The following is a 19,881-nucleotide window of genomic DNA, read 5'->3' as shown; positions in this document are numbered from 1 at the left end:
TTCGAATTCTGCATACCTTCGAGTAACACTCGAAGCAACGGTCGCCCACCAGTAATTCCGACCAATGAGCGAATTAGTCGTTCAGCATCAGATTGCGATAATGTCGCATCATCCGGGCCATTCAGTCTTTCGACCAATCCCGGGGAATCTCCTCCTTGATTCGTCAAAACTTCTTCTTGTGTGTTTTCAACACCAGAGTCCACGTCAGTCGATCGCTGCGCCCTGATTGGGCTCATAACCTGAGATGACGCATGGCGCGTCACCGGGCTCTCCGACCTTCTATCACTACGTAACGTAGGTGCTATAAGCACAGACTTGTAGGGCAGTAGGTGTAGAGCAAGTAGGAATAGAATGTAAGACACGTGGGTGCCGGGCAAAGTACCACGACAGGACCACGGAGTTCTGGTGCTTGCTGCCTCTCACTCGTTGTGCACGCAGCACAGCAAAAGCAGTTGTGAGAGTGAGATCTGCCAGCACCTGAACCTCCATGTTCCGCAAAGTTAGATTAGCACATACTCAGTCTAAGATAGTCTATAGAAAGCTAAGTAGTTCACCATCACCTGCAACGCAGTTGCAGTTGCTCACCGCCACCAATGTCGTCCTTCATACAGTCCTTGGTATCTTCCGCACGCCGCTCGCACGTGAGCGCGTTGCAGACCGGTACGCCGGGATGCAGTACATGCATAGACACGCGTAGGATTGTAGGTTGGATCGGTAGTACTGGTATTGCCAGTGTCTTGGGCTGTGGCAATGACGTCTGGCACTGGACACTGGCAGACCGTAGCAAGTAGCATCTCACAGTAGCAGGATAGCATCTCACACTCCCACTTGATCTCGGCGATGCAGTGCCGAATCGACGCGATCACATCACTTCATCCGTACACACACCACTGAGAATAGTCGTACGATAGCCACCACCACCGTAATTTGCTAGCTGCATAGTCTCCCACTCGAATCGCACATGTCCGTAGTCCAGCGCAGTTGATTGCATGCTAGTGTTGTGGTACAGCCACACGAAACTGGTTCTTCCAGTCGGCACACAGGCACACTACATGTCATCGTCGTCAGTAATGTCTAATCCGTCGTTCTTGACCGCATCGCAGGTGACGCAGTCAAGGTATCATGCATCGCAGTTGACGCAGATGTAGCCCTGTCATTTACAGTGGCGGCCATGTTACTGTCTGCCACGATAGGCAGTACCTTCAGCATCTTTCGGAATCGGGAGAACTTGACCACCGCAAGTGGTTTGGTCATGATGTCCGTCACCATGTCCTCCGTCCCGATGTGTTGCGTAATGATCCGTTTTAGTTCCACGTTCCGCCGCACCATGTGGTACTTGTTGTCAATGTGTTTTTGCTTGCTGTGCTTGCCGCGTTTAGTCGTTAGAGAGATGGCTCCCTGATTATCTCCGAGTAGTACAGGTAGTGCATGTTTCCACACTAGTGCTCGGCAGAGCCCTGCCAGCCCCAGCAAGTCCTTCGTAGCTTCAGCCATTGCAACGTACTCAGCTTCACATGTACTCTGAGCATTGATTTCTTGTTTCCGCGATGCATAGGAGACAACATTGTTGTCCATCGTCGTCACGTATCCACTGATGCTGCGGCGGTCAACTGGATCATTAGCATAGTCAGCATCCGAATAGCAGCCCACACGTAGGTCACTCGCTGACGCAACATCCATCACCAGACCAAAGTCACGTGTAGCCTGCAGGTAGCGCAATACCCGCTTGGCTTGCGCATAGTGAGTATGGTCGTAGCTGGCTAGGTATTTCCCGAGATGTCTGGTTGCGTGTGCGATGTCAGGTCTTGAGGCACTTACAAGATACTGAAGCGCACCAACCAGCTCTCGATAGGGCAGGTACTCGGTCGTAGCAGGAACAACCGCCTTTGAGGGTGTCAAAGCCTCAGGCGTAGTACACCCATTGCACGTCTCCATGTGAAATCGTTTGAGTACTTCGAGTACATACTGTTTCTGGCAGTAGATAATCTGTCGACTGGGTCGGTTGATCAAGATCTCCACACCTAGTAAGTACTTCACGGTTCCCATGGTCGTGAGCTCAAACGTTTCTTGCAGCGCGGCTGCAATTCGAGCACACAGCTCACGTGGACCCATTAGTAATAGGTCGTCCACGTATACAGTTAGGAGCATAGTCACTTCTCCATCCTTCTTCAGCGCGTACAAGCCGTAGTCCGACTCCAGTCTTTCAAGCCCAAGTGTCAGCAACTTGGCATGTAGAGTTCGGTTCCATACGTTCGGTGCTTGTTTAAGTCCATAGAGGCTCTTCAAGAGCTTACAGACAAACGCTGGCCCATCTGTTTGAAAGCCTGGTGGTTGCTCCATGAAGATTAACTCATCGAGGTCCCCGTAAAGAAACGCGGTCTTTACATCGTACTGAAGAACTGCCCATCCTCGTTGAACGGCGAAGTAGATGGCAACACGGATCGTCTCAAACCGGATTACCGGTGCGTAGGTCTCACTGTAGTTCACGCCCAGTTGTTGTTTGAAGCCATGAATCACGAGACGAACTTTAAATCTTTTCACACGCCCTCGTTCGTCACGCTTACCAGCGAACACCCATCTGCACGTAATAACCTTGACGCCTTTGGCTGCCGCGCGTGGCACCAATTTCCATGTCTTGTGTCGTTTCAGTGACTGTAGTTCTCAAAGCATAGCAGCCTTCCACTGAAGCCAATGCTTGCTCCGACGTGCCTGCTTATAGGTCGTCGGTATCTCAATGTCCATATTGATAGACATCACGTTGCCCACCACATAGTCAAGAAGCCGCACGCTTGGCTTCTGCGTCCTTCGAGGTCGCTTGAGACAGGGTTGAACAGTTGGATCGCAAATCTCAGAAGTTTTCGTCTCCTTCTTTTCTGGTTCAAGTTTCTTTCGCGTCTTTCGTTTTCGTCGCTTGCCAGCCTTGGGTGCCGCAGGTGGCTCCTTCGTCTCATCGTTCGCAGCAACTTCAACTGGTGCATCTACACCGGCTGGCGACTCTACTCTTTGTTCCTCAGGTAAGTCGTCTTTCGCACTCCCACTGGACTCATGCTCTTTGTCCTGCAGGTCATCAGCTATCGGCACCATCTCGAGCTGCTTCGTCACATTCGAAGACTCAGAGCTCCAACCAGGCAGGTACGTCTCCATACTAGTCTTGATGCGTGCCACCGGAACACTATCGGGCAGCTGATGATCACCATCGTGATATGCGTTCTCTAGGAGTTGCTTTACGTAAGTGCCGTCACTTGTAAACGCCTCGTGAAATCGCGTGTTTCGTCCACGTGCAGTCACGACTTGAGCTGTCTTTAAATCCAGAAATTTGTAGCCCTTGGTATCATGACTATAACCAAGTAATAGAGATATTCGTGCTCTCGGCTCCAATTTTTCTTTCTTTTGTCTGGACTCAGGAGGGACACGCACGTGTGCCACACATCCCCAAGTCCGAAGCTCATCCACATCGAGTGTCACACTGTACAGCTTCTTGTATGGCGAGACCAGTCCTAGCGGTTTAGTTGGTAGCCAATTCAGTGTCGTAACAATGTGTAGAAGTGCTTCTCCCCATAGCATGTTAGGAAGATGTGTAGCGGTTAGCATAGCACGGATGCGAGGCAGTACAGTGCCATTCGCTCGCTCCACCACACCATTCTCCTGAGGAGAGTAAGCATTCGTGAACTGCTGCACAATCCCATGCTCATTGCAGTAATCTCTCAGCGCATTACTGGTGAATTCACCACCCTGATCAGAGTGCAGTCTCCGAACAGTGAGCTTGGGAAACTGAGTCCGAAGTTGATGTAGCAAAATCTTGACGTACAGTGTAGCCGCACTTTTTCGTTCGAGTAGATACGCCCACTTGAAGCGAGTAGCTTCATCAATGATTAGCAGGAACATAGTTGCACCACCTTCCGTCGGTTCATTCATCGTGCATATGTCCATCATCAACATCTCGAGCGGTTCAGACTTCCGTTTAGGAATCCTTGCATAAGTCATCCGTTTAGTCTTGCTAGCAGCACACGCAACACACTCGTAGGAGCTCAGACCTTGTGCATTAATCTTTACTCCGACATCGAGCTTACTCGACAGTTCTCTCACAGTGTCCATACTCATGTGAGCGAGCCGTTGGTGCAGTAACTCCATCGTCTTTCTGCTGTCCATGTCTTGTTTGCGTGCTGCCATCACCATCACTCCTGACACTCGCTCTGCCTTCAATCGGTAGATATTGTCTCTCATGATAAACTTCAACGAAGTACCTGGCTTTGAGAGCCAAGCTGACTGCTGATCATCTGAGCACAGCAGCTTGTACTTCCCAGCCGTCTGCAAGTGACCGAGGCTGATAATGTTCACCTTTGCATTAGGAGTGTAGACCACGTCCTCAAGGAGGCGATCTTCTTGTTCACCAGTTGTTTGGTTTACAATGCGTAGCAAGACAGAACCACACATAGTTGCATGTTCCGATGTTCCGTTGGCAAAGTCAAGCCGACTGGTGCGATCTTCTCGAATGGTAGTAAATATAGACAAGTCTCCACAGACATTCGCCTGAGAGCCAGAGTCCAAAATCCACTCCACCCAATCTGAGTCATCAGACTGCTTTCCTTGGTTTCGATTAATCGCATTCACCTGTCAAATTCCACCGATACCAACATTCCCACGATTTTCGCAGTGTCTAGGCGAGTTTCCACGACGACTTGGCGACAAGTTCCGACGTTGAAGATCATTTCGACGAATGCAATCATTCAGTAGTGGTCCACGCGCGGGTGATGGTCCACTACGCCACGGCTCTTGCGGCTGGGGTCCATAATGACTTGGCGGCTGGTTATTCGCTCGTGGCTCACGACGAGCAGACCAATTACGACCACGAGGTGGCGAACGCCAACGCAATGGCGAACGCCCACGCTGCAGTGATCTTCCTCTCGGTGAACGACTTCTTCCAGACTGCGGTGGTCTTCCTTGTTGCAGGTTTCGGGGCGGTGAGCGACCCCATCTACGTTGCGGCGACCTTCCTCGTTGGAAGTCCTGAGGAGGTGAGCGGCTCCTTCCACGTTGCGGTGATCTTCCTCTTTGGAAGTTCCGCGGAGGTGAGTAGTTCCATCCTTGTAGTTGTAGTGAGTCAGCTCGTCCTGGTATAAATCCACTGCGTCCTAGCTCATAAGGACTCATGTTGGACTGATATCCTCGCCCGTAATCTTGCGCGGGTCCTTGGCGTCCGCGTCGCTCAACATTAGGTCCACAATGATCATCCCCCGGCACAGGTGGACCCACTTGTGGTCCACCTTTGGTGTACCATAGCTCAGATCCAGGTCCTTGCGAGCTCTGCATCAGTCCTTGACCCAGATAGTATAGTGCAGTTCCCAAAGCAGGAGGTGAACCAAGCGATTGGCCACTCTCCCACTGGCTTTTCATCGCCGCTGGTACAGCAAGTTGCACCTCTTGGTGTCCTGTATGCACTTGTCCATCCTTTTGTTCTTGTTCTCTACCTTGCATATGGTTAGCAGGAACTCTCAGTTGCAGTTGTTGCAGTTGTTGCGGTGTCGTTGGCACGTTCGGGTGTACTGCAGGTGTATACTTGGACTCGAGTCCGACTGCCGACGTCTTCACCTCTTCAGCCAGATTCTCATCTTCAGCCTCACTGCTCGCAGGTGTTGTCACCGAATACACGGGAGACATGTGTGCAGCCGTCGCCACACCATCGTTGTTCCCATCGTTATTCGCCAGTCGTGTCGTCGCACACAACGAGAGACCCGAGAATAGGGCTCGTTGCTCACTGTCAGACTGGGCAACTTCAACTCGTCTCACCGAGTTGATGAGGGAAGCTGGCGACTTCTTTTTTTTTAACTTGTTCTTAAGTCTCTTGGCCAGGTCTGGTCTCAGTTGCATGCCAGTCTGCGCAGTGCATTCTGCATACCAGTGACCATCTCCATTGCAGTTAGCGCAGGCTGCGTGCTGCTTCTTCTCAGCTGCAACCTTTGCCTTCTTGCGCTGGTTCTTCCCACGTTTCTTTCCAGACTCACGTCCACTTCCACTGTTGTGTCCATGTCCGTAGCCTTGACCTTGTCCTCGTCCTTGTCCTTGGCCAGTACCAACCTGCGCGACTTGCATTGTCCGCGTTGTAGGCCGGTTCGTCTGCTGCTGCAGCTGATCACGCTGATGTTCAGCAGAACGCAGGCGCTGCAATGCCTCGGACAGCTTTAGGCCACGACGGTCGTGTTGGTTGATCCAGTCTGCGTGTTCACGCGCGAGATCTCGAAATACCAACACGCAGTTTGATAGAAGTAGGCTTGCATGTTGCCATTCTTCAAATTCACCATTTCCTTGACGCAGGAGTGTCACCTTTCGTCCGATGTCCTCCACGTACGCAGTAACGGACTCGTTCGGTTGTAATCGGCGAGTCACCAAGTCCTGTAGCAAGTAGTCAGGGATGATGCCGTCTCCAGCCACAAAGTGTTTGGTAATTGTTGAATACAGCATTGCTGCCGCATCCATGTTGTCTCTTATCTCATCAATCTTGAACGTAATGCGTAAGTCCACAGATAGAGATAGGGCCAACGCGGAGAACGCCTTGTTCTTTCGCGTCGCATACCACTCATGATACTTAGGGCGACGTAGACCTTCCTCTTCGTCATATCGCTCTCCTCCATACGTAATGTCGCCTAGCGAGCGCGTCTCGAAGTGCAACGGCACCTCGCTTCGCCACGCTTTGTAGTCTTCCTTCTTGTGAAGCTTAGGCAACACAATGCTTGCGGAGTTGCGCAACGCCTTGGTGTGGTCGGACAGCTCCTTGTCGTCGTACCGACCACCGGGGTTCATGTTGTCCAGACTGCTCTCTCCTCGGCTCGTGTAGCTTCGTCCACTGCCAACCGATCCTTGGCTCGAGGGTGGTGGAGGCGGAGGGGGCGGATTTTCAACTGGCCCCGTTTCTTCGATTGTGTTCGAATTCTGCATACATTCGAGTAACACTCGAAGCAACGGTCGCCCACCAGTAATTCCAACCAATGAGCGAATTAGTCGCTCAGCATCAGATTGCGATAATGTCGCATCATCCGGGCCATTCAGTCTTTCGACCAATCCCGGGGAATCTCCTCCTTGATTCGTCAAAACTTCTTCTTGTGTGTTTTCAACACCAGAGTCCACGTCAGTCGATCGCTGCGCCCTGATTGGGATCCGTTGTTGAGATGACGCATGGCGCGTCACCGGGCTCTCCGACCTTCTATCACTACGTAACGTAGGTGCCATAAGCACAGACTTGTAGGGCAGTAGGTGTAGAGCAAGTAGGAATAGAATGTAAGACACGTGAGTGCCGGGCAAAGTACCACGACAGGACCACGGAGTTCTGGTGCTTGCTGCCTCTCACTCGTTGTGCACGCAGCACAGCAAAAGCAGTTGTGAGAGTGAGAGCTGCCAGCACCTGAACCTCCATGTTCCGCAAAGTTAGATTAACACATACTCAGTCTAAGATAGTCTATAGAAAGCTAAGTAGTTCACCATCACCTGCAACGCAGTTGCAGTTGCTCACCGCCACCAATGTCGTCCTTCATACAGTCCTTGGTATCTTCCGCACGCCGCTCGCACGTGAGCGCGTTGCAGACCGGTACGCCGGGATGCAGTACATGCATAGACACGCGTAGGATTGTAGGTTGGATCGGTAGTACTGGTATTGCCAGTGTCTTGGGCTGTGGCAATGACGTCTGGCACTGGACACTGGCAGACCGTAGCAAGTAGCATCTCACAGTAGCAGGATAGCATCTCACAGTTGTGGTACGCGCAGAAGCAGCCGTCTACGGCCCGTCACCGCCAGTGACATCGACGACGTCACCTCTGCTGGCGGGAGCTACGCTGTCCGTATGGGTATTATCGCCCCTGGAGCGTCGAGCTGGGAGCGCTGGTGGCCTCGGTGGTCGCTTGAGTGGTCATTTTAGATAGCGCTGTAGAATGATCGCTTGTTTCTTGACTGCTTGCTGCTTGTTCTTCCAAAAACGAAGTGTGAGAGCTCGCCCAGGAGTATATATCGGTACGGTTGCGGTATACCGGTATTTACAAAATGGAGTGGAAAACATAGTTCCCTGAGGTTGAAGTTAACGCGAAATGTGGACCGATTTTTTGTGCAGCTTTGCATTGCCAGCACATCCCTTTCCAATACTTGATGGTATCCCTTTAATGAAATATAGTATAATGATACTGTTTAAGTGTTTTCTGTCCTTATATACTGATGTAATTGTAAGTTAAGAAGAAAACAAAAGAATTCCCAATCAAAGGTCGCTCCAAAATCCACTTTTTTCCCGAAGAAGATTGATAATCTCCGCCCAGTTTCTGAAAAATGTCGCGCTCCAGGGTGGTTCATTGCCCAATTCCTGCCATAATCTCAGTTGCGATTCCGCCCACCGACCGGCATGAGCAGCTCTGGTTCGAACAGCAGCGCGAACGACGTCGGCAGTGAGAACGCGTCCAATTTGACCAGAGATGACGGCTCCATTGTGTTCACCAGCGCCCCCAAGACGGAATCCTCCAACAGCGGAGACTCGTGCACGTGGTACTCGGGCGGCATCTGCTCCAACCCTCGGTCCTGCTTGGACTGCTTGAATGTCGCCATCCCAGGCCAAGATGTGGGTTAAGACACGTTAGCTTTACGCATAAAACCTCGGAAGACTGACGTGGCCTCGGGTCATCATTTTGTATTGGTGTATCTTTGCAGTGCGCCATCAGCGCTTACGGCGAATGTATGAACGCGTACATGCTATCGAGTGTGGGGGGATATCCCATGGACCGTTTTACGTACTGCGCCTCGAACGACTCGGTTTGTTCAGCTTGCAAAGCGAATTGGACCCGCGACGATAGTGCGGGGGCGTATGTGGAACCGAACGCCATGTGTGTGGGAGAGAGCGGCTGCATTTGCATTGCCTCGTGCGAATTATCCAGTCGTGATGACAATATTGTGGACAACTGGTGCATCCCAGCGCTCGACGGGTCGCAGTTCCGGTTGGTAGCGGGGCTGATCGCCGGAACTATCGGACTTTTTGTCGTTGCGACGGTCCTCACTAAGCGCCAGCTCGCGCGTCGACAGCGGCAAGATGTTGAAGACCGCGAGGCACGTGACGCCGCGCGTGCGGCTCTGCGTGAATCGCGTCGCCCTGCGGGCTTAGCTCACTTGCCGCAGCTGAGCTTGTCGGGCTGGTCAGATATGCGCGAGAAACTCGTCTCCAGCGAGCAGAGTCGCCTGGCGGGCGAGAGTGCAACACCGAAGCCGACTCTGACACGGACATCAACTGCGCTACCTGCCGCTACTGTCGAAGAAGGCGACGGGTATCGGCCGATGTCACCTAGCGAGCACCCTTCGCGCCGGGAGTTGTAGGATATTGCCCTGCTGGAGTGAGGTCGTATAATCACGTTGCAAAAATGTACATGTATGAGCTACAAGTCTTTGTGCCAATTGTGAAATGGCCGTGTGAACTGGCAACTTGTTGCAAGCTTGCCAAAAAAGTCAAAACCCTCTTCTTTATTTTTGTGCGTTAGCAGTCTGGAAAACGTGGAGCGGATGAGTTTATGGGCGACATTACAGGTGCTGAAGGTTCAGCCCCTACGAGTTGAAGATAATGCGCCGACGGAGAAAAACTAGGAAGATTGCTGTCGATAACGGGGCATGGCTGTATGCAAACGCGACTTTGGACATCTTGACGTTCCTTCTCGATGAGATCGGCGCGCATGGCTTCCCAGCCGATCAAGTTCAAAAGTTGTGTGCCACTTTTGCCAGTTTTGCTGCTTGGTGAACTGGCAATTGGCTCTCCAATAACGATCGTTCTTTGCCGTTGCAATTCCTCCGTTCTACCTTTGCGATGGTGGTGAATCGTGATCACCATGGCCAAAGTTGCCACAAGCGTGAGAATGATTGCGATCGCAACACACCAAAACACCACGTAACCTTGCGGGTTGTCTTTACCGGTATTGGCATCTCCCTGGACATCATCGCCAGGATCCTTGTACCGGTAATCAGTTGCACTCAATTTAGAGCAGTCGCTGCCACCAACGACGTAAATCCAATTCGGAACTTCGCACACTCCGACAAATACGCAGCCCTTAGTGCCGTACATGAAGCCACCACCAGTGAGTAGATCTGCACTGAACAGCACGTCGTTGGCTTCACAATAGGTTGTGTTCGCTGCTGGAAATTCCAGCTCGATATGGAAATCTATCAGATTGCGTGGAGGTTGAGTCACCTTGTGGCTGATGCTAGATATTCTCTTATTGCTTATCGCATCGCTAGCCACTGGGGTTGACACAACTCGGAAATCCAGTGAATTATCGTAGTTGCCCTGAATGGAGACGCATCGTCCGACTTCGTTGACCATGCAGCCGTCCGGCTCCTTCTCGAGCTCTGAGTTGAGGCAGTCAAAACAACTACGAGGCGCTCGACAGCCTCCTAAATCCGCCGGGTAATATGAGCAGGTTCCTTGTGTTCGGTCATCGTTTGCGGGATGTGGAGAGGTCTGGGCGCGGCGACGAACACCGGAGCGAACCGATTGAGATGTGGACTCTGGCATCGGTTCAAGCGGTTGGCTGTTGTATCCTACGCTGTTGCTGGCGTCGAGAGCGGCAATGAACGTGCAAAGGGCTCCATCGCGTTGCAGAGGCGGTGGTTTCGTGTCCAGATTTACTTTCCTGCCTTAGAACGTCGGAAATCAAGCGTTCCGACGTTTTTTAAGGCCGTTAGAAACCTTCAGCGTCGTGCGCACAACTATGAAGCTTTTACAAAGAAGCTTTAGAACTGCCAAGTGAGAAGTAGGCATAAATACCGGTAGTCGTGCAGTGTCTGCTTCTTACCAACACCGAGCAAGCAGCTTGCTTGTTGCGGCAACAGTTGCCACTGGCAACTTGCCAAACAAACCTGAGAGGTAAAGACTGCCAACGGGGAGCCTTGCAAGTCTCCGCCGAATTTGAACAGAAGACAAGAGGTTGCTTTTCACCCACGCTTCTACGGTAACTACCAGCGGCTGGCTTCGATCCCATTCAATTATGTGGTAGCCATCATTCACTACACTATTAAAGCTTTAAAAGTCATCGCTGAAAATCAAGTCTACAGCTACTGGTAAGTCACCAGCTTTGCACTTTGCGTTTTGCACACAGCCAAGTGAGCATAGATCTCAGTTACCGGATTGGTCAAAACAAAATCCGGGTGTAAAACAGCTCGGTTTTATACATGAATCTGGCTCGAAAAAGCAGCCATGTCATGGTCAGCAGAGAACCAGGGCTCTCAAGTGGCAGCACCATCGGTCCATTTAGCGTCCACCGGCGCGGCCCAGACCAGTAAAATGGACGACAGCGGCGGACCCCCTCCAACCTCCAACAACGACGAGGACGAGGACGAGGCCAGACACGAAGAAGACATCAACTTCCGACGCACACACGGCACGTGCATGTACTACCCGACCGATGACTGCCATCCGTGCCAGCTACAGCGCTCGTGCTATGATTGCCTCAACTTTAACATCACCACGGAGCCCGAAGGTTGTTTCGTCAACCCCATGGGCCAATGCGTCTCCATGTCACAATTCGACTTGGCAATGGATTTCCGACAGGGAACCCCTTCAAACCAACTCGCTGCGGAATTTGTGACAGCCGGATACAATGGCACAAGTGGCAACAGCTCCGAACCGACTACCGAAAGTGGCCACAGTGAAAACCAGCAATACGATTTTGTGGCTGGCAACGCCACATACTGTGAAAATGACGACGCCCAGTGTCTGCTATGCCGGGCCACGGCGTTTGCCGAAATTATCTACCACCATTCGGATTATTCGCGGTCACGATACTGTTTGGGTCAAAGTGGCTGTGTCTGTGTGGCAATTTGCGAGGCTCTCCAAGTGAATCGCCAAAGGCCTGACAAAAAGTGTATGGTCAATGCAATGGCAACAAATGATCGGGACACTTCCGTAAATCAGTTCGGATCGATTGCAGCCATTCTCGGTGCCATGTGCTTCATTGTCGCTTCGGTTTTTGTCATTTATCGTATCCGGAAGCGAGGTGAAAGCTGCGTTTCAGATGGAGAAAATGACCAAACCAGTAGCAACAGATATCACAACCGACGAGGTAGCCATGACGACGACCCGGTGGTCACTCCTGCGGACGGAGCGTCGCCAATAGCAACAGCTACGCCGGTGATGCGTGCCGGATCGGGGTCGGGTCTTCTGCTGAATTTATTCGGCTGGACGGCCATGAGAGAGGATCTGGCCCACAAGGAGCAGAACCAAGCAGCTGGGATTGAAGACGCGGCGTTGGAGCCCGTGAAGAACCACAATGTGCAGCTGATTGGCGCACAACCGTCCGCCCCCGACGTGGATGCGGCATTGCCAACAGCTCCTCCAGTGATGATCCCGTACGCGACGTTGGCAGTATCAGCACCTGGGGCTGTCACGGTTCGGGCAATGGCAGCGCCGTCGGCTCCAGATTTTGACTCAATTGACGGCGACGACATCGACATGACCCACCTTTGACAGAAAAATAGTATTTATCTGCGAATCGATGATAGAACTTGATGTAGTAAAGTGCACTGTGTCGTCTGATATCAGGAAAATAGAATACTATTTGCAGTAATTCCTCAAAGTCGATCAACGTGAGGTCTTCTTGCACGATAGTACAGAACTGCAGCGTTTCACTTTGATGTCGCTCGACGCAAAATAATGATGGCTTGCAGTGCGTCTGCAGCCCAGGGCTCCTGATTATGGCATTGTTATTTATCGGGAACCCTCCCTTAGCATAAATAATGGTATTGGAAAGCTACTGTAGTGCCAATACATACATTATGGCATGTACAGTGATCAGGCAATAAATAAGAGCATAATGTAGAGCGACTCAGCATCATTTTAAAAATGCACATTTTGTCGAAATCACACCGTTTTCGTGCAGAAATGACACTTTTTTGCCTACTTTGTCCGTGAGACTTGTGATGCTTAGCGTTTTGCGAGTAAATTTACAATGAAAATGCCTTGGCTTGCCATGAATAGCAAAATGATGAAGAACTCTTTTCTTAAATTATGGTAGAGATAAATAAATTATTTATTGCATTCGTGATGTCGACGAAATAAATATATTTATGATTTCTTAAGAAATTATTGACAAGACCATGCCATAATCGGCAGCCCTGCAGTGCAGCCCCTTGATTGGGTTCGGACAAGTGCTTTGGCTGGTTGTCAGAACTCAAGAGTGCAAGGAGATGCGGTCGATAGCGGATAAGCGTCGCATGAGCAGAGTGTTGATCAATTCCACGTTGATCCAGCATAGAGTTGCTCAGCTTGGATTCCTTGACTTAGTTGATCGGATACACAGCGAATCTGTGACGGGGTCACACAGCACCTTGCGCAAGAGGAAGTTATCTTCCGAGAGTATACAAACTCTCAGTGAACGGCAGCTCACAGGTCCCCTCTTTTATTAAAGAGAGCGAAGTGACCCAAATAAGGTAGATTGTAAACTGAGTATATTTATAGGTAGATTAAGTTTGGGTTTAATACAAACTGTTAGTTACCTATAGAAATGCAATGTCATTTAACCATTGGTTGGATTTGAACGACCTTGGTACCTTGTACCAAATATCTCGGAGTATGACGTGTCATACTCCTGAAGTGTGAAGTGTCACACTCCATGTAACCAGGGTACACTTAGGGCTACGTACCCCGTTACATCCTCCCCCACTTAGGTTCGGTTTACCGACCAATCAGAATGAAGAGGTGTTCGTCACAAACTCTCATTCTCAAAGTCGAAAACCATCGACTTGGCCGCGCGAGCGCGGCGGAGGCTCACTTCACAGTTAGAGCCTCGAGCAGCAACCTGTGCGCTCTTCGTCAAGGTCTCCACTTCGACCGTTAACATGCCTCGCGGCACTGCTAAGAGCGGTGCTAAGACACGCTCCAAGGCTGCAGCCGGTACGGCGCAGGCCAAGAGCACTAAGCCTCACGGCAAAGGCTCTGCACTCAAGGAGGCTACTCAGGTGACCTCCGAGGCGATCGGTTCCTCGGGTGACGCGGCTGCGGACAAGCGCGCAAGCAGGCGCAGTAGTCCGTCGCCCTCGTCTTCAGACAACCGTCCGAGCCCTCGGTTCGTAGAACGCGAGTTCAACTCGGGCAGTGAAGACGATGCCGAGTCCGAGAGCACTCAGGATGCTCCTGCGGGCTCTGTGGGAGGGCACAGCCCAGTGCCCAGTGAGCACAAAGAAGGCAGCGTGCAGGCGTTCGCTAGTGATCACGGTGATCACCTCTGTGCGCTCTGAGAGTCCGGCCGTTAAGGCTAAGGGCGCTCCCAAAGCCGGTGGCGATGAGGAAGAGAATCCTCGCAAACGTCTCTCGCTTGCCGAGGGTCTTGCGCGCGCTAAGGCCTCTAAAGCCAAAGGCGCCAAGCCCTCAAAGAAGCGTACCGCCTCTAAGTCTCCACTCCGCGAGGAGAAGGAGACTCGACGCTCCTATCAGAGTCTCTTCGGCTCCTCGGATGAAGAGGAGGAGAAGGAGGAAGAAGAGGAGGAGGAGGGTGCTATCGTTGAGCCCCGAGAGGTCTCGAATGACCTCGACCGGCAGCAGGAGGAATTCCAAGCTGCCCAGCGTGTGCGTGGGGGTTCGGTGGCGGCACCCGTCAGCCAGGGAGCTGCCATCAACTCAAGAGGGTATTGGCCTCCCGAGGAGAGCTCTGGGGCTGACCTCTTCTTAGAGCTTCTCGTCGCTCCTCGTGGCCTTGTGGGCGGCCACACTTCTAGGGGCATCTATGAACGAGCCCTTGTTCAGAAAGAACAGTTGTTCGTCGACAACTTGGAGGCTGCTCGGTGTGTGCTTCTCGCGCAACACCGCATTCCCCTTAAGGACTTTACGACTTGTCGTAAGAAGCCCGAGACCCGGGGTGGTCTCTATCCTGTTTGGGGATACCCCTGGGTTATGCCCGAGAACTGTCCCACGTGGAGTTCCTGTGAGGACATGCCCTGGGCGTGGGTGGAGACTCTCAAGTACTCGCCCACGGAGTTATGGGAACTCCATGAAGATCAGCAGCTGTCCCACATCCTGGACCAGCGTGATCTTCGTGTGAGGTTTGCCCACTTGATCAGCAAGCGTATGCTGCCAAGGGACATCCTGAAGCGCGCGGCTTCTAGCGCGCACGATGAGCGCGGGTACGGTATGTATTCATCGTCCGTACCCTGTTCGGGCAAGAAGCCCCGGACTACTTATGAAGCTGCCGCCGCTTCTGTTCCCAGATTGCGACAGCCTTCGGGCAGTCAATCAGGAGCCGTTCAATCGGCTCCCACGAGTTCTCGGAGTGGGCATAACCCCTCCACTTCACGAGGAGCTGTCGCTTAAACGCGACACCGTTGCTCCTGGAGGATCCGCTCCACGTGGAAGTGGGCTTCTCCATTCCGGTCAAGCAGGGGCGGAGGTGCCCTCGTACGAGTACGAGTACTCGGCGCCTCCCGAGAGCCACTCTCGTCCGAGTGCTCCGACTGCGGGTCCAACACAGGACCCTGAGGTTGACCGCCTCCGTCAACGTGTCCTCGTGCTTGAGACTGCACTTGGCCTTGGGACTCGCGGTAATGCTGCCGCCCAGGCCGGGAATCAGGGCGAGCTCGCTCGTCTTGCGGGCCGCCTGGACCTGGTGGAGCGAGAGGTCGCGAGCCTGCACCTGCGGGTGGATCGCCGGGCCTCTTCGTCCGATCTGGACGAGGCCTTTCGCATGATCCGACGGATCGAGGCTTTGTTGCCACGTCCGGAGCCGCCTGCGGCACACTCCCAGACGTACGCGTATGGTGCGTACCCGGCGTACTCGGCGTATGGCGCCGGGGTCCGTTCGTATGGAGCCCCTCCGGCGTACGGTCTTGACCGCAGCCTTGCCGTCCCGACCGAGGCTTGGGTGCCTGCTCCGACGCCCTCGTCGACGACTGTGACCGGCCCTCGCTTCGAGGAGCTGGGTCAAGGGGGGTCTGCGAGTCAGCAACCCCCTGCGGGTCAAAGTACCGCTTAAGACGTCCGACATAGAACGTCGGGTGCGTCTTCATTGACTCTGGAAGGTCGATGGTGTACGACACACCATGTCTGGCCAGGACTGCAAAAGGTCCGATGAAGCGGTGCTTCAGTTTGTTGCTGCCGACAGAGCTAACAGTGTCTAGAGGTAGGTTCCTCGTGTCTAGCAACACTAAGTCACCAACCTCAAATATACTTAAGTTTCCTCTTCCTTGTTTGTCTGAGTACTCCTTTTGTTTGTCTTGGGCCGCTGCCATGGCATCGCGGACCCTGCTGACAACGTTCAGCTTGGTATCCATAAAGGATTCCACCTGTTTCCGCAGCGAAACTGGCCTCACATCCGAGACCTGGGAGGAAAGGGCTTTCCGAGCCTCTCCCCCACTTAGAATAGAGGAGTCAGTGTCTCCTCGAAGAGTGAGAGGCACTCTGGGGTGGCGGAAGCCGCTCAAGTAGAACGGCGTGAACCCCGTGGACGCGTGCACCGCGTTGTTGAGCGCAAACTCAACAACTGGAAGCTGCGACGACCACGTACGTGGCGCTGCCGCGCACACACTGCGCAGAGTGTCCTCGAGCACTCGATTGACGCGCTCTGTTTGGCCGTCTGTCTGCGGATGATCCGCAGTGGACATCGGCAGACGAGCTCCCAGTAAAGGGAACAGCGTTTTCCAAAACGCAGCAGTGAACCGCGGGTCTCGGTCCGAGACAATCGTCTCCGGGAGACCGTGATAGCGGAACACGCCATCGACGAACAACCTTGCGGTTTGTTCGCCCGTTACAGTGACGGGAACTGGAGCAAGATGTACCATCTTGCTCAGCCGACACACGAACATAAAAATTCCGGTGTTGCCGTGTCCGTCGGCGGGAAGCCCAAAGATGAAGTCAAGACTCATCGACTTCCAACAATCAGCCGGTACGGGCAGGCGCTGTAGTGGAGCCGAAGAGTGCCCTGCGGGTTTGACCCGCTGACATGTTTCGCATGTCTTGACGTACCGGGCGACCCACTTGTACATGTGGGTCCACCAGAAGGACTGAGAGACCGACAGAAAGGTCTTCTCGCGGCCCAAGTGGCCGCTGGAGGGCGCGTCATGCGCCTCCGCGAGGATGTCGAACTTCAGATCCTCGTCGTTGGGTACGACCACCCGTGGAGGATCGGTGGGCTCCACCCGATAATAGAGGAGGCCCTCCTTCAACTCATATCGGTGGAGCCGTGAGCGCTGTCGCGACGAGAGCCAGTCGGACTTCGCGCTCGTTCCGGCCTTAAGGAACTTGACGATAGGCGCGACAGCCTCATCGTCCCGATACGCCATGCGTATCCGATCATATAGATCCGTTGTCACCCGCGCGATGTGGGCCAACTCATAGTCGGGACGCCGAGAGAGGGCGTCCGCAAGCACGTTGAGCTTGCCCGGCTTGTATTCGACGCGGAAGTTGTATTCCGCGAAGAAGGACAGCCACCTCGCCATCCTTTGGGAGAGGTGAGGCGAGTTAGTCGCCGTCCTCAAGGACGCGTGGTCTGTGTAGATCACAAAGGGCCTAGAGCCCAGAAGGTGAACACGGAACTTCACAAGGGCATATTTCATTGCCAGGAGCTCCTTGTCATGGACAGGGTAGCTCCGCTCGGCGGCTTTGAGCTGCCGGGACTGGAACGAGATGACTCGTTCCTGTCCAGCCGTGTCGTCCTGCAGCAATGCACACCCGATGGCGTAATCGGAGGCATCGCAGACGACGCTAAACGGCTTCGTCTCGTCCGGCAGAGCCAGGACAGGGGCCTCTTGGAGGCTGGCCTTGATGCTGTCAAAAGCATCCTGGTGCTCTTGTTCCCAGCGCCAGTCGACGTCCTTCTGAAGGAGGCTCGACAAGGGCTTAGCGAAGCCCGCGTACCCAGCGCTGTACTTGTGAAGGTAGTTGGCCAAGCCCAACCACTTTTGAAGATCCTTCTGGGATCGGGGCGTCGGCCATGCTGCTATGGCCTTGACCTTGTCTGGGTCAGCCCGAACGCCCACGTTGCTGACGAAGCAACCGAGAACTTTAATCTCTGGTGACGCGAAAACGCACTTGTCGATGTTGGCGTAGAGCTTGTTCGCTCGCATCACGTCCAACACTCGACGGAGGTGTCCTAGATGCACCTCCATGGCCGTCTTGCCTCCCTCGGCACGGCTATGGACGAATATGTCGTCGAAGTACGTCTGTACGAAGGTACGCAAAGGGCGGAACAATTGCGTCACCAGGCGATTGAACGTCGCCGGGGCGTTAGACAAGCCCTGCGGCATGACGAGCCACTCTCAAAGCATGCCGCTTGGAGTGCTTACCGCGGTGAGCGGGATGTCACTCTCTCGCATCAGGATTTGGTAGTATCCGTCTACCAAATCCAGCGCACTGTACAGTACGCTCCCGGCCATGTTGTTCAACAACACATCCTTTCGTGGGATCGGTGTTTGGGCCGGCACCGTTGCGTTGTTCAGCTTGTTATAAGCGTGAACCAGACGCCACTTTCCGTTCGGCTTCCGAACGCAGAAAGTCGGCGTCGAGTGCGGGGATTTCGATTCCCGCACCATGCCTGCCTTCGCTTTCGCGGCGAAGAAGGCATCAATGACCTCGCACTGTTCGCGCGGGAGAGGCCATTGCCTCGTGACACAATACTTTGTGCCGGGCACGAGATCAATCTCGTGCCGTACGCCTCGATCCGGTGGGAGTTGGGTCGGTGGGTGTTTGTTCACCACGTCCGCATACTCCGTCACCAAAGGATACACCGGATCCTTGGGGTTCTTAAGGATCTCAGAACCTAAGCGCGCCTGACGCTGCTTGTTCATGTCTTCCAGGACGTTCTCGTCCAAGACAGAGGAGGAGTTCAGCTCCTCCTGAGTGGTCTCAGGTCTCATGAGTACCATCTCAGCAATCTCTCCAGCCTTGAGGTTGGCCAGGAAAGACTCAGCCGTCATTTCCTCGAGGTTCAGTATCTCCGCAACCTCTGGCAACGGTTCCAAGTGGGCACCAGATGCCTTGACGGGTAAACCTGTCTCGCCATCGAAGATGTGATAACACTCTTCCACCGGCCTTGTCGGAGGATCCCGGGCCCTGGACTCCGAGTCGCTTGAAGCGACGTCGATCGGAACGAAGTTCGGATCCGACTTGAGGCGGCGGCGGTGTCTTTGCCGACGGCGTCTGTGACGGGGAGCTTTGCTGCCCACGTCTAGGGATGTCGTCGCTACGACATCCGAGGCACTCGTTGCCTCGTGTGATACTGTTGTACCCACACAGGAAGCGTGTTCAACGCCTTCCTCTTCAGTTAAGGTCTGGGCGACCGCGTGTGGCACTGTGTTACCCACACAGGAAGCGTATCCGACGTCTTCCTCTTCAGTTAAGGTCTGGGCGACCGTGAGTGGAACTCTGTTACCCACTCTGAACACGCTGTTCTCAGTGTTCATGACAGCTGCAGCTGTCTGCGGAGCTAAGTTACCCGCCTGTGGACCTAAGTTACCCACTTGGCCGACGCCTCTTCTGGGCGCGGCCACCATCAAAACATCCTGGGAGTCGTCATATACGTCGACGACTCCCAAGCATCTGCCGGATGCTTTGGTACCCTGGCAGCCCTTGCGGGCGCCCCGGGTCCTGACAGAGGTGGGAACATGACTCACCAGTGCTCTGTCGGACTGCGCAGGGCGGCTGGCACCAATTGCCTTGCCTCGCCAGTCGATCCAGGGCTCGTGCTTCTCAAGCCAGGGCATGCCCAGGATCATATCATATGGATCCATATCGAGAACAGTGAACTGTTCGAGGCTGTCAAAGTCTTCAAACTTGACGGCCAGATCCACTTGGACGTTGGGGACAGTGACGACCTTCCCGTCGGCCAGTCGCACTGACACCGTCCCGTTGCCCTTGCTTTCTTTCAAAGCATCGGACAACTTGTTGCTGT

General features: G+C 53.5%; 4 protein-coding genes across 4 annotated transcripts; 2 read left to right on the top strand and 2 right to left on the bottom strand.

Moving 5' to 3' along the window:
- Positions 1-7,475: 7,475 nt before the first annotated feature.
- On the bottom strand, positions 7,476-8,578 carry PITG_10681 (uncharacterized protein; the record flags this gene model as incomplete). The annotated part of the gene is made up of 2 exons (XM_002901488.1): positions 7,476-7,766; positions 8,375-8,578. The coding sequence occupies 2 exons, from the start codon at positions 8,576-8,578 to the stop codon at positions 7,476-7,478; spliced, it is 495 nt and encodes a 164-aa protein (XP_002901534.1).
- A 273-nt stretch (positions 8,579-8,851) lies between these two features.
- PITG_10680 (uncharacterized protein) lies at positions 8,852-9,337 on the top strand (the record flags this gene model as incomplete). The annotated part of the gene is made up of 1 exon (XM_002901487.1): positions 8,852-9,337. The coding sequence occupies one exon, from the start codon at positions 8,852-8,854 to the stop codon at positions 9,335-9,337; it is 486 nt and encodes a 161-aa protein (XP_002901533.1).
- Positions 9,338-9,494: 157 nt separating this feature from the next.
- Positions 9,495-10,523, bottom strand: PITG_10679 (uncharacterized protein; the record flags this gene model as incomplete). Its single annotated transcript, XM_002901486.1, has 3 exons — positions 9,495-9,904; positions 10,007-10,157; positions 10,266-10,523. 3 exons carry the CDS (start codon positions 10,521-10,523, stop codon positions 9,495-9,497), a joined length of 819 nt encoding a protein of 272 aa, XP_002901532.1.
- Positions 10,524-11,204: 681 nt separating this feature from the next.
- On the top strand, positions 11,205-12,473 carry PITG_10678 (uncharacterized protein; the record flags this gene model as incomplete). Its single annotated transcript, XM_002901485.1, has 1 exon — positions 11,205-12,473. The coding sequence occupies one exon, from the start codon at positions 11,205-11,207 to the stop codon at positions 12,471-12,473; it is 1,269 nt and encodes a 422-aa protein (XP_002901531.1).
- Positions 12,474-19,881: the final 7,408 nt, after the last annotated feature.

This window comes from Phytophthora infestans, genomic scaffold (genome assembly GCF_000142945.1).
Source record: "Phytophthora infestans T30-4 supercont1.20 genomic scaffold, whole genome shotgun sequence".
Lineage (NCBI taxonomy): Eukaryota > Oomycota > Peronosporomycetes > Peronosporales > Peronosporaceae > Phytophthora > Phytophthora infestans.
The sequence above is the reverse complement of the archived record's forward strand: the minus strand, read 5'-3'. Positions and strand labels throughout refer to the sequence as shown.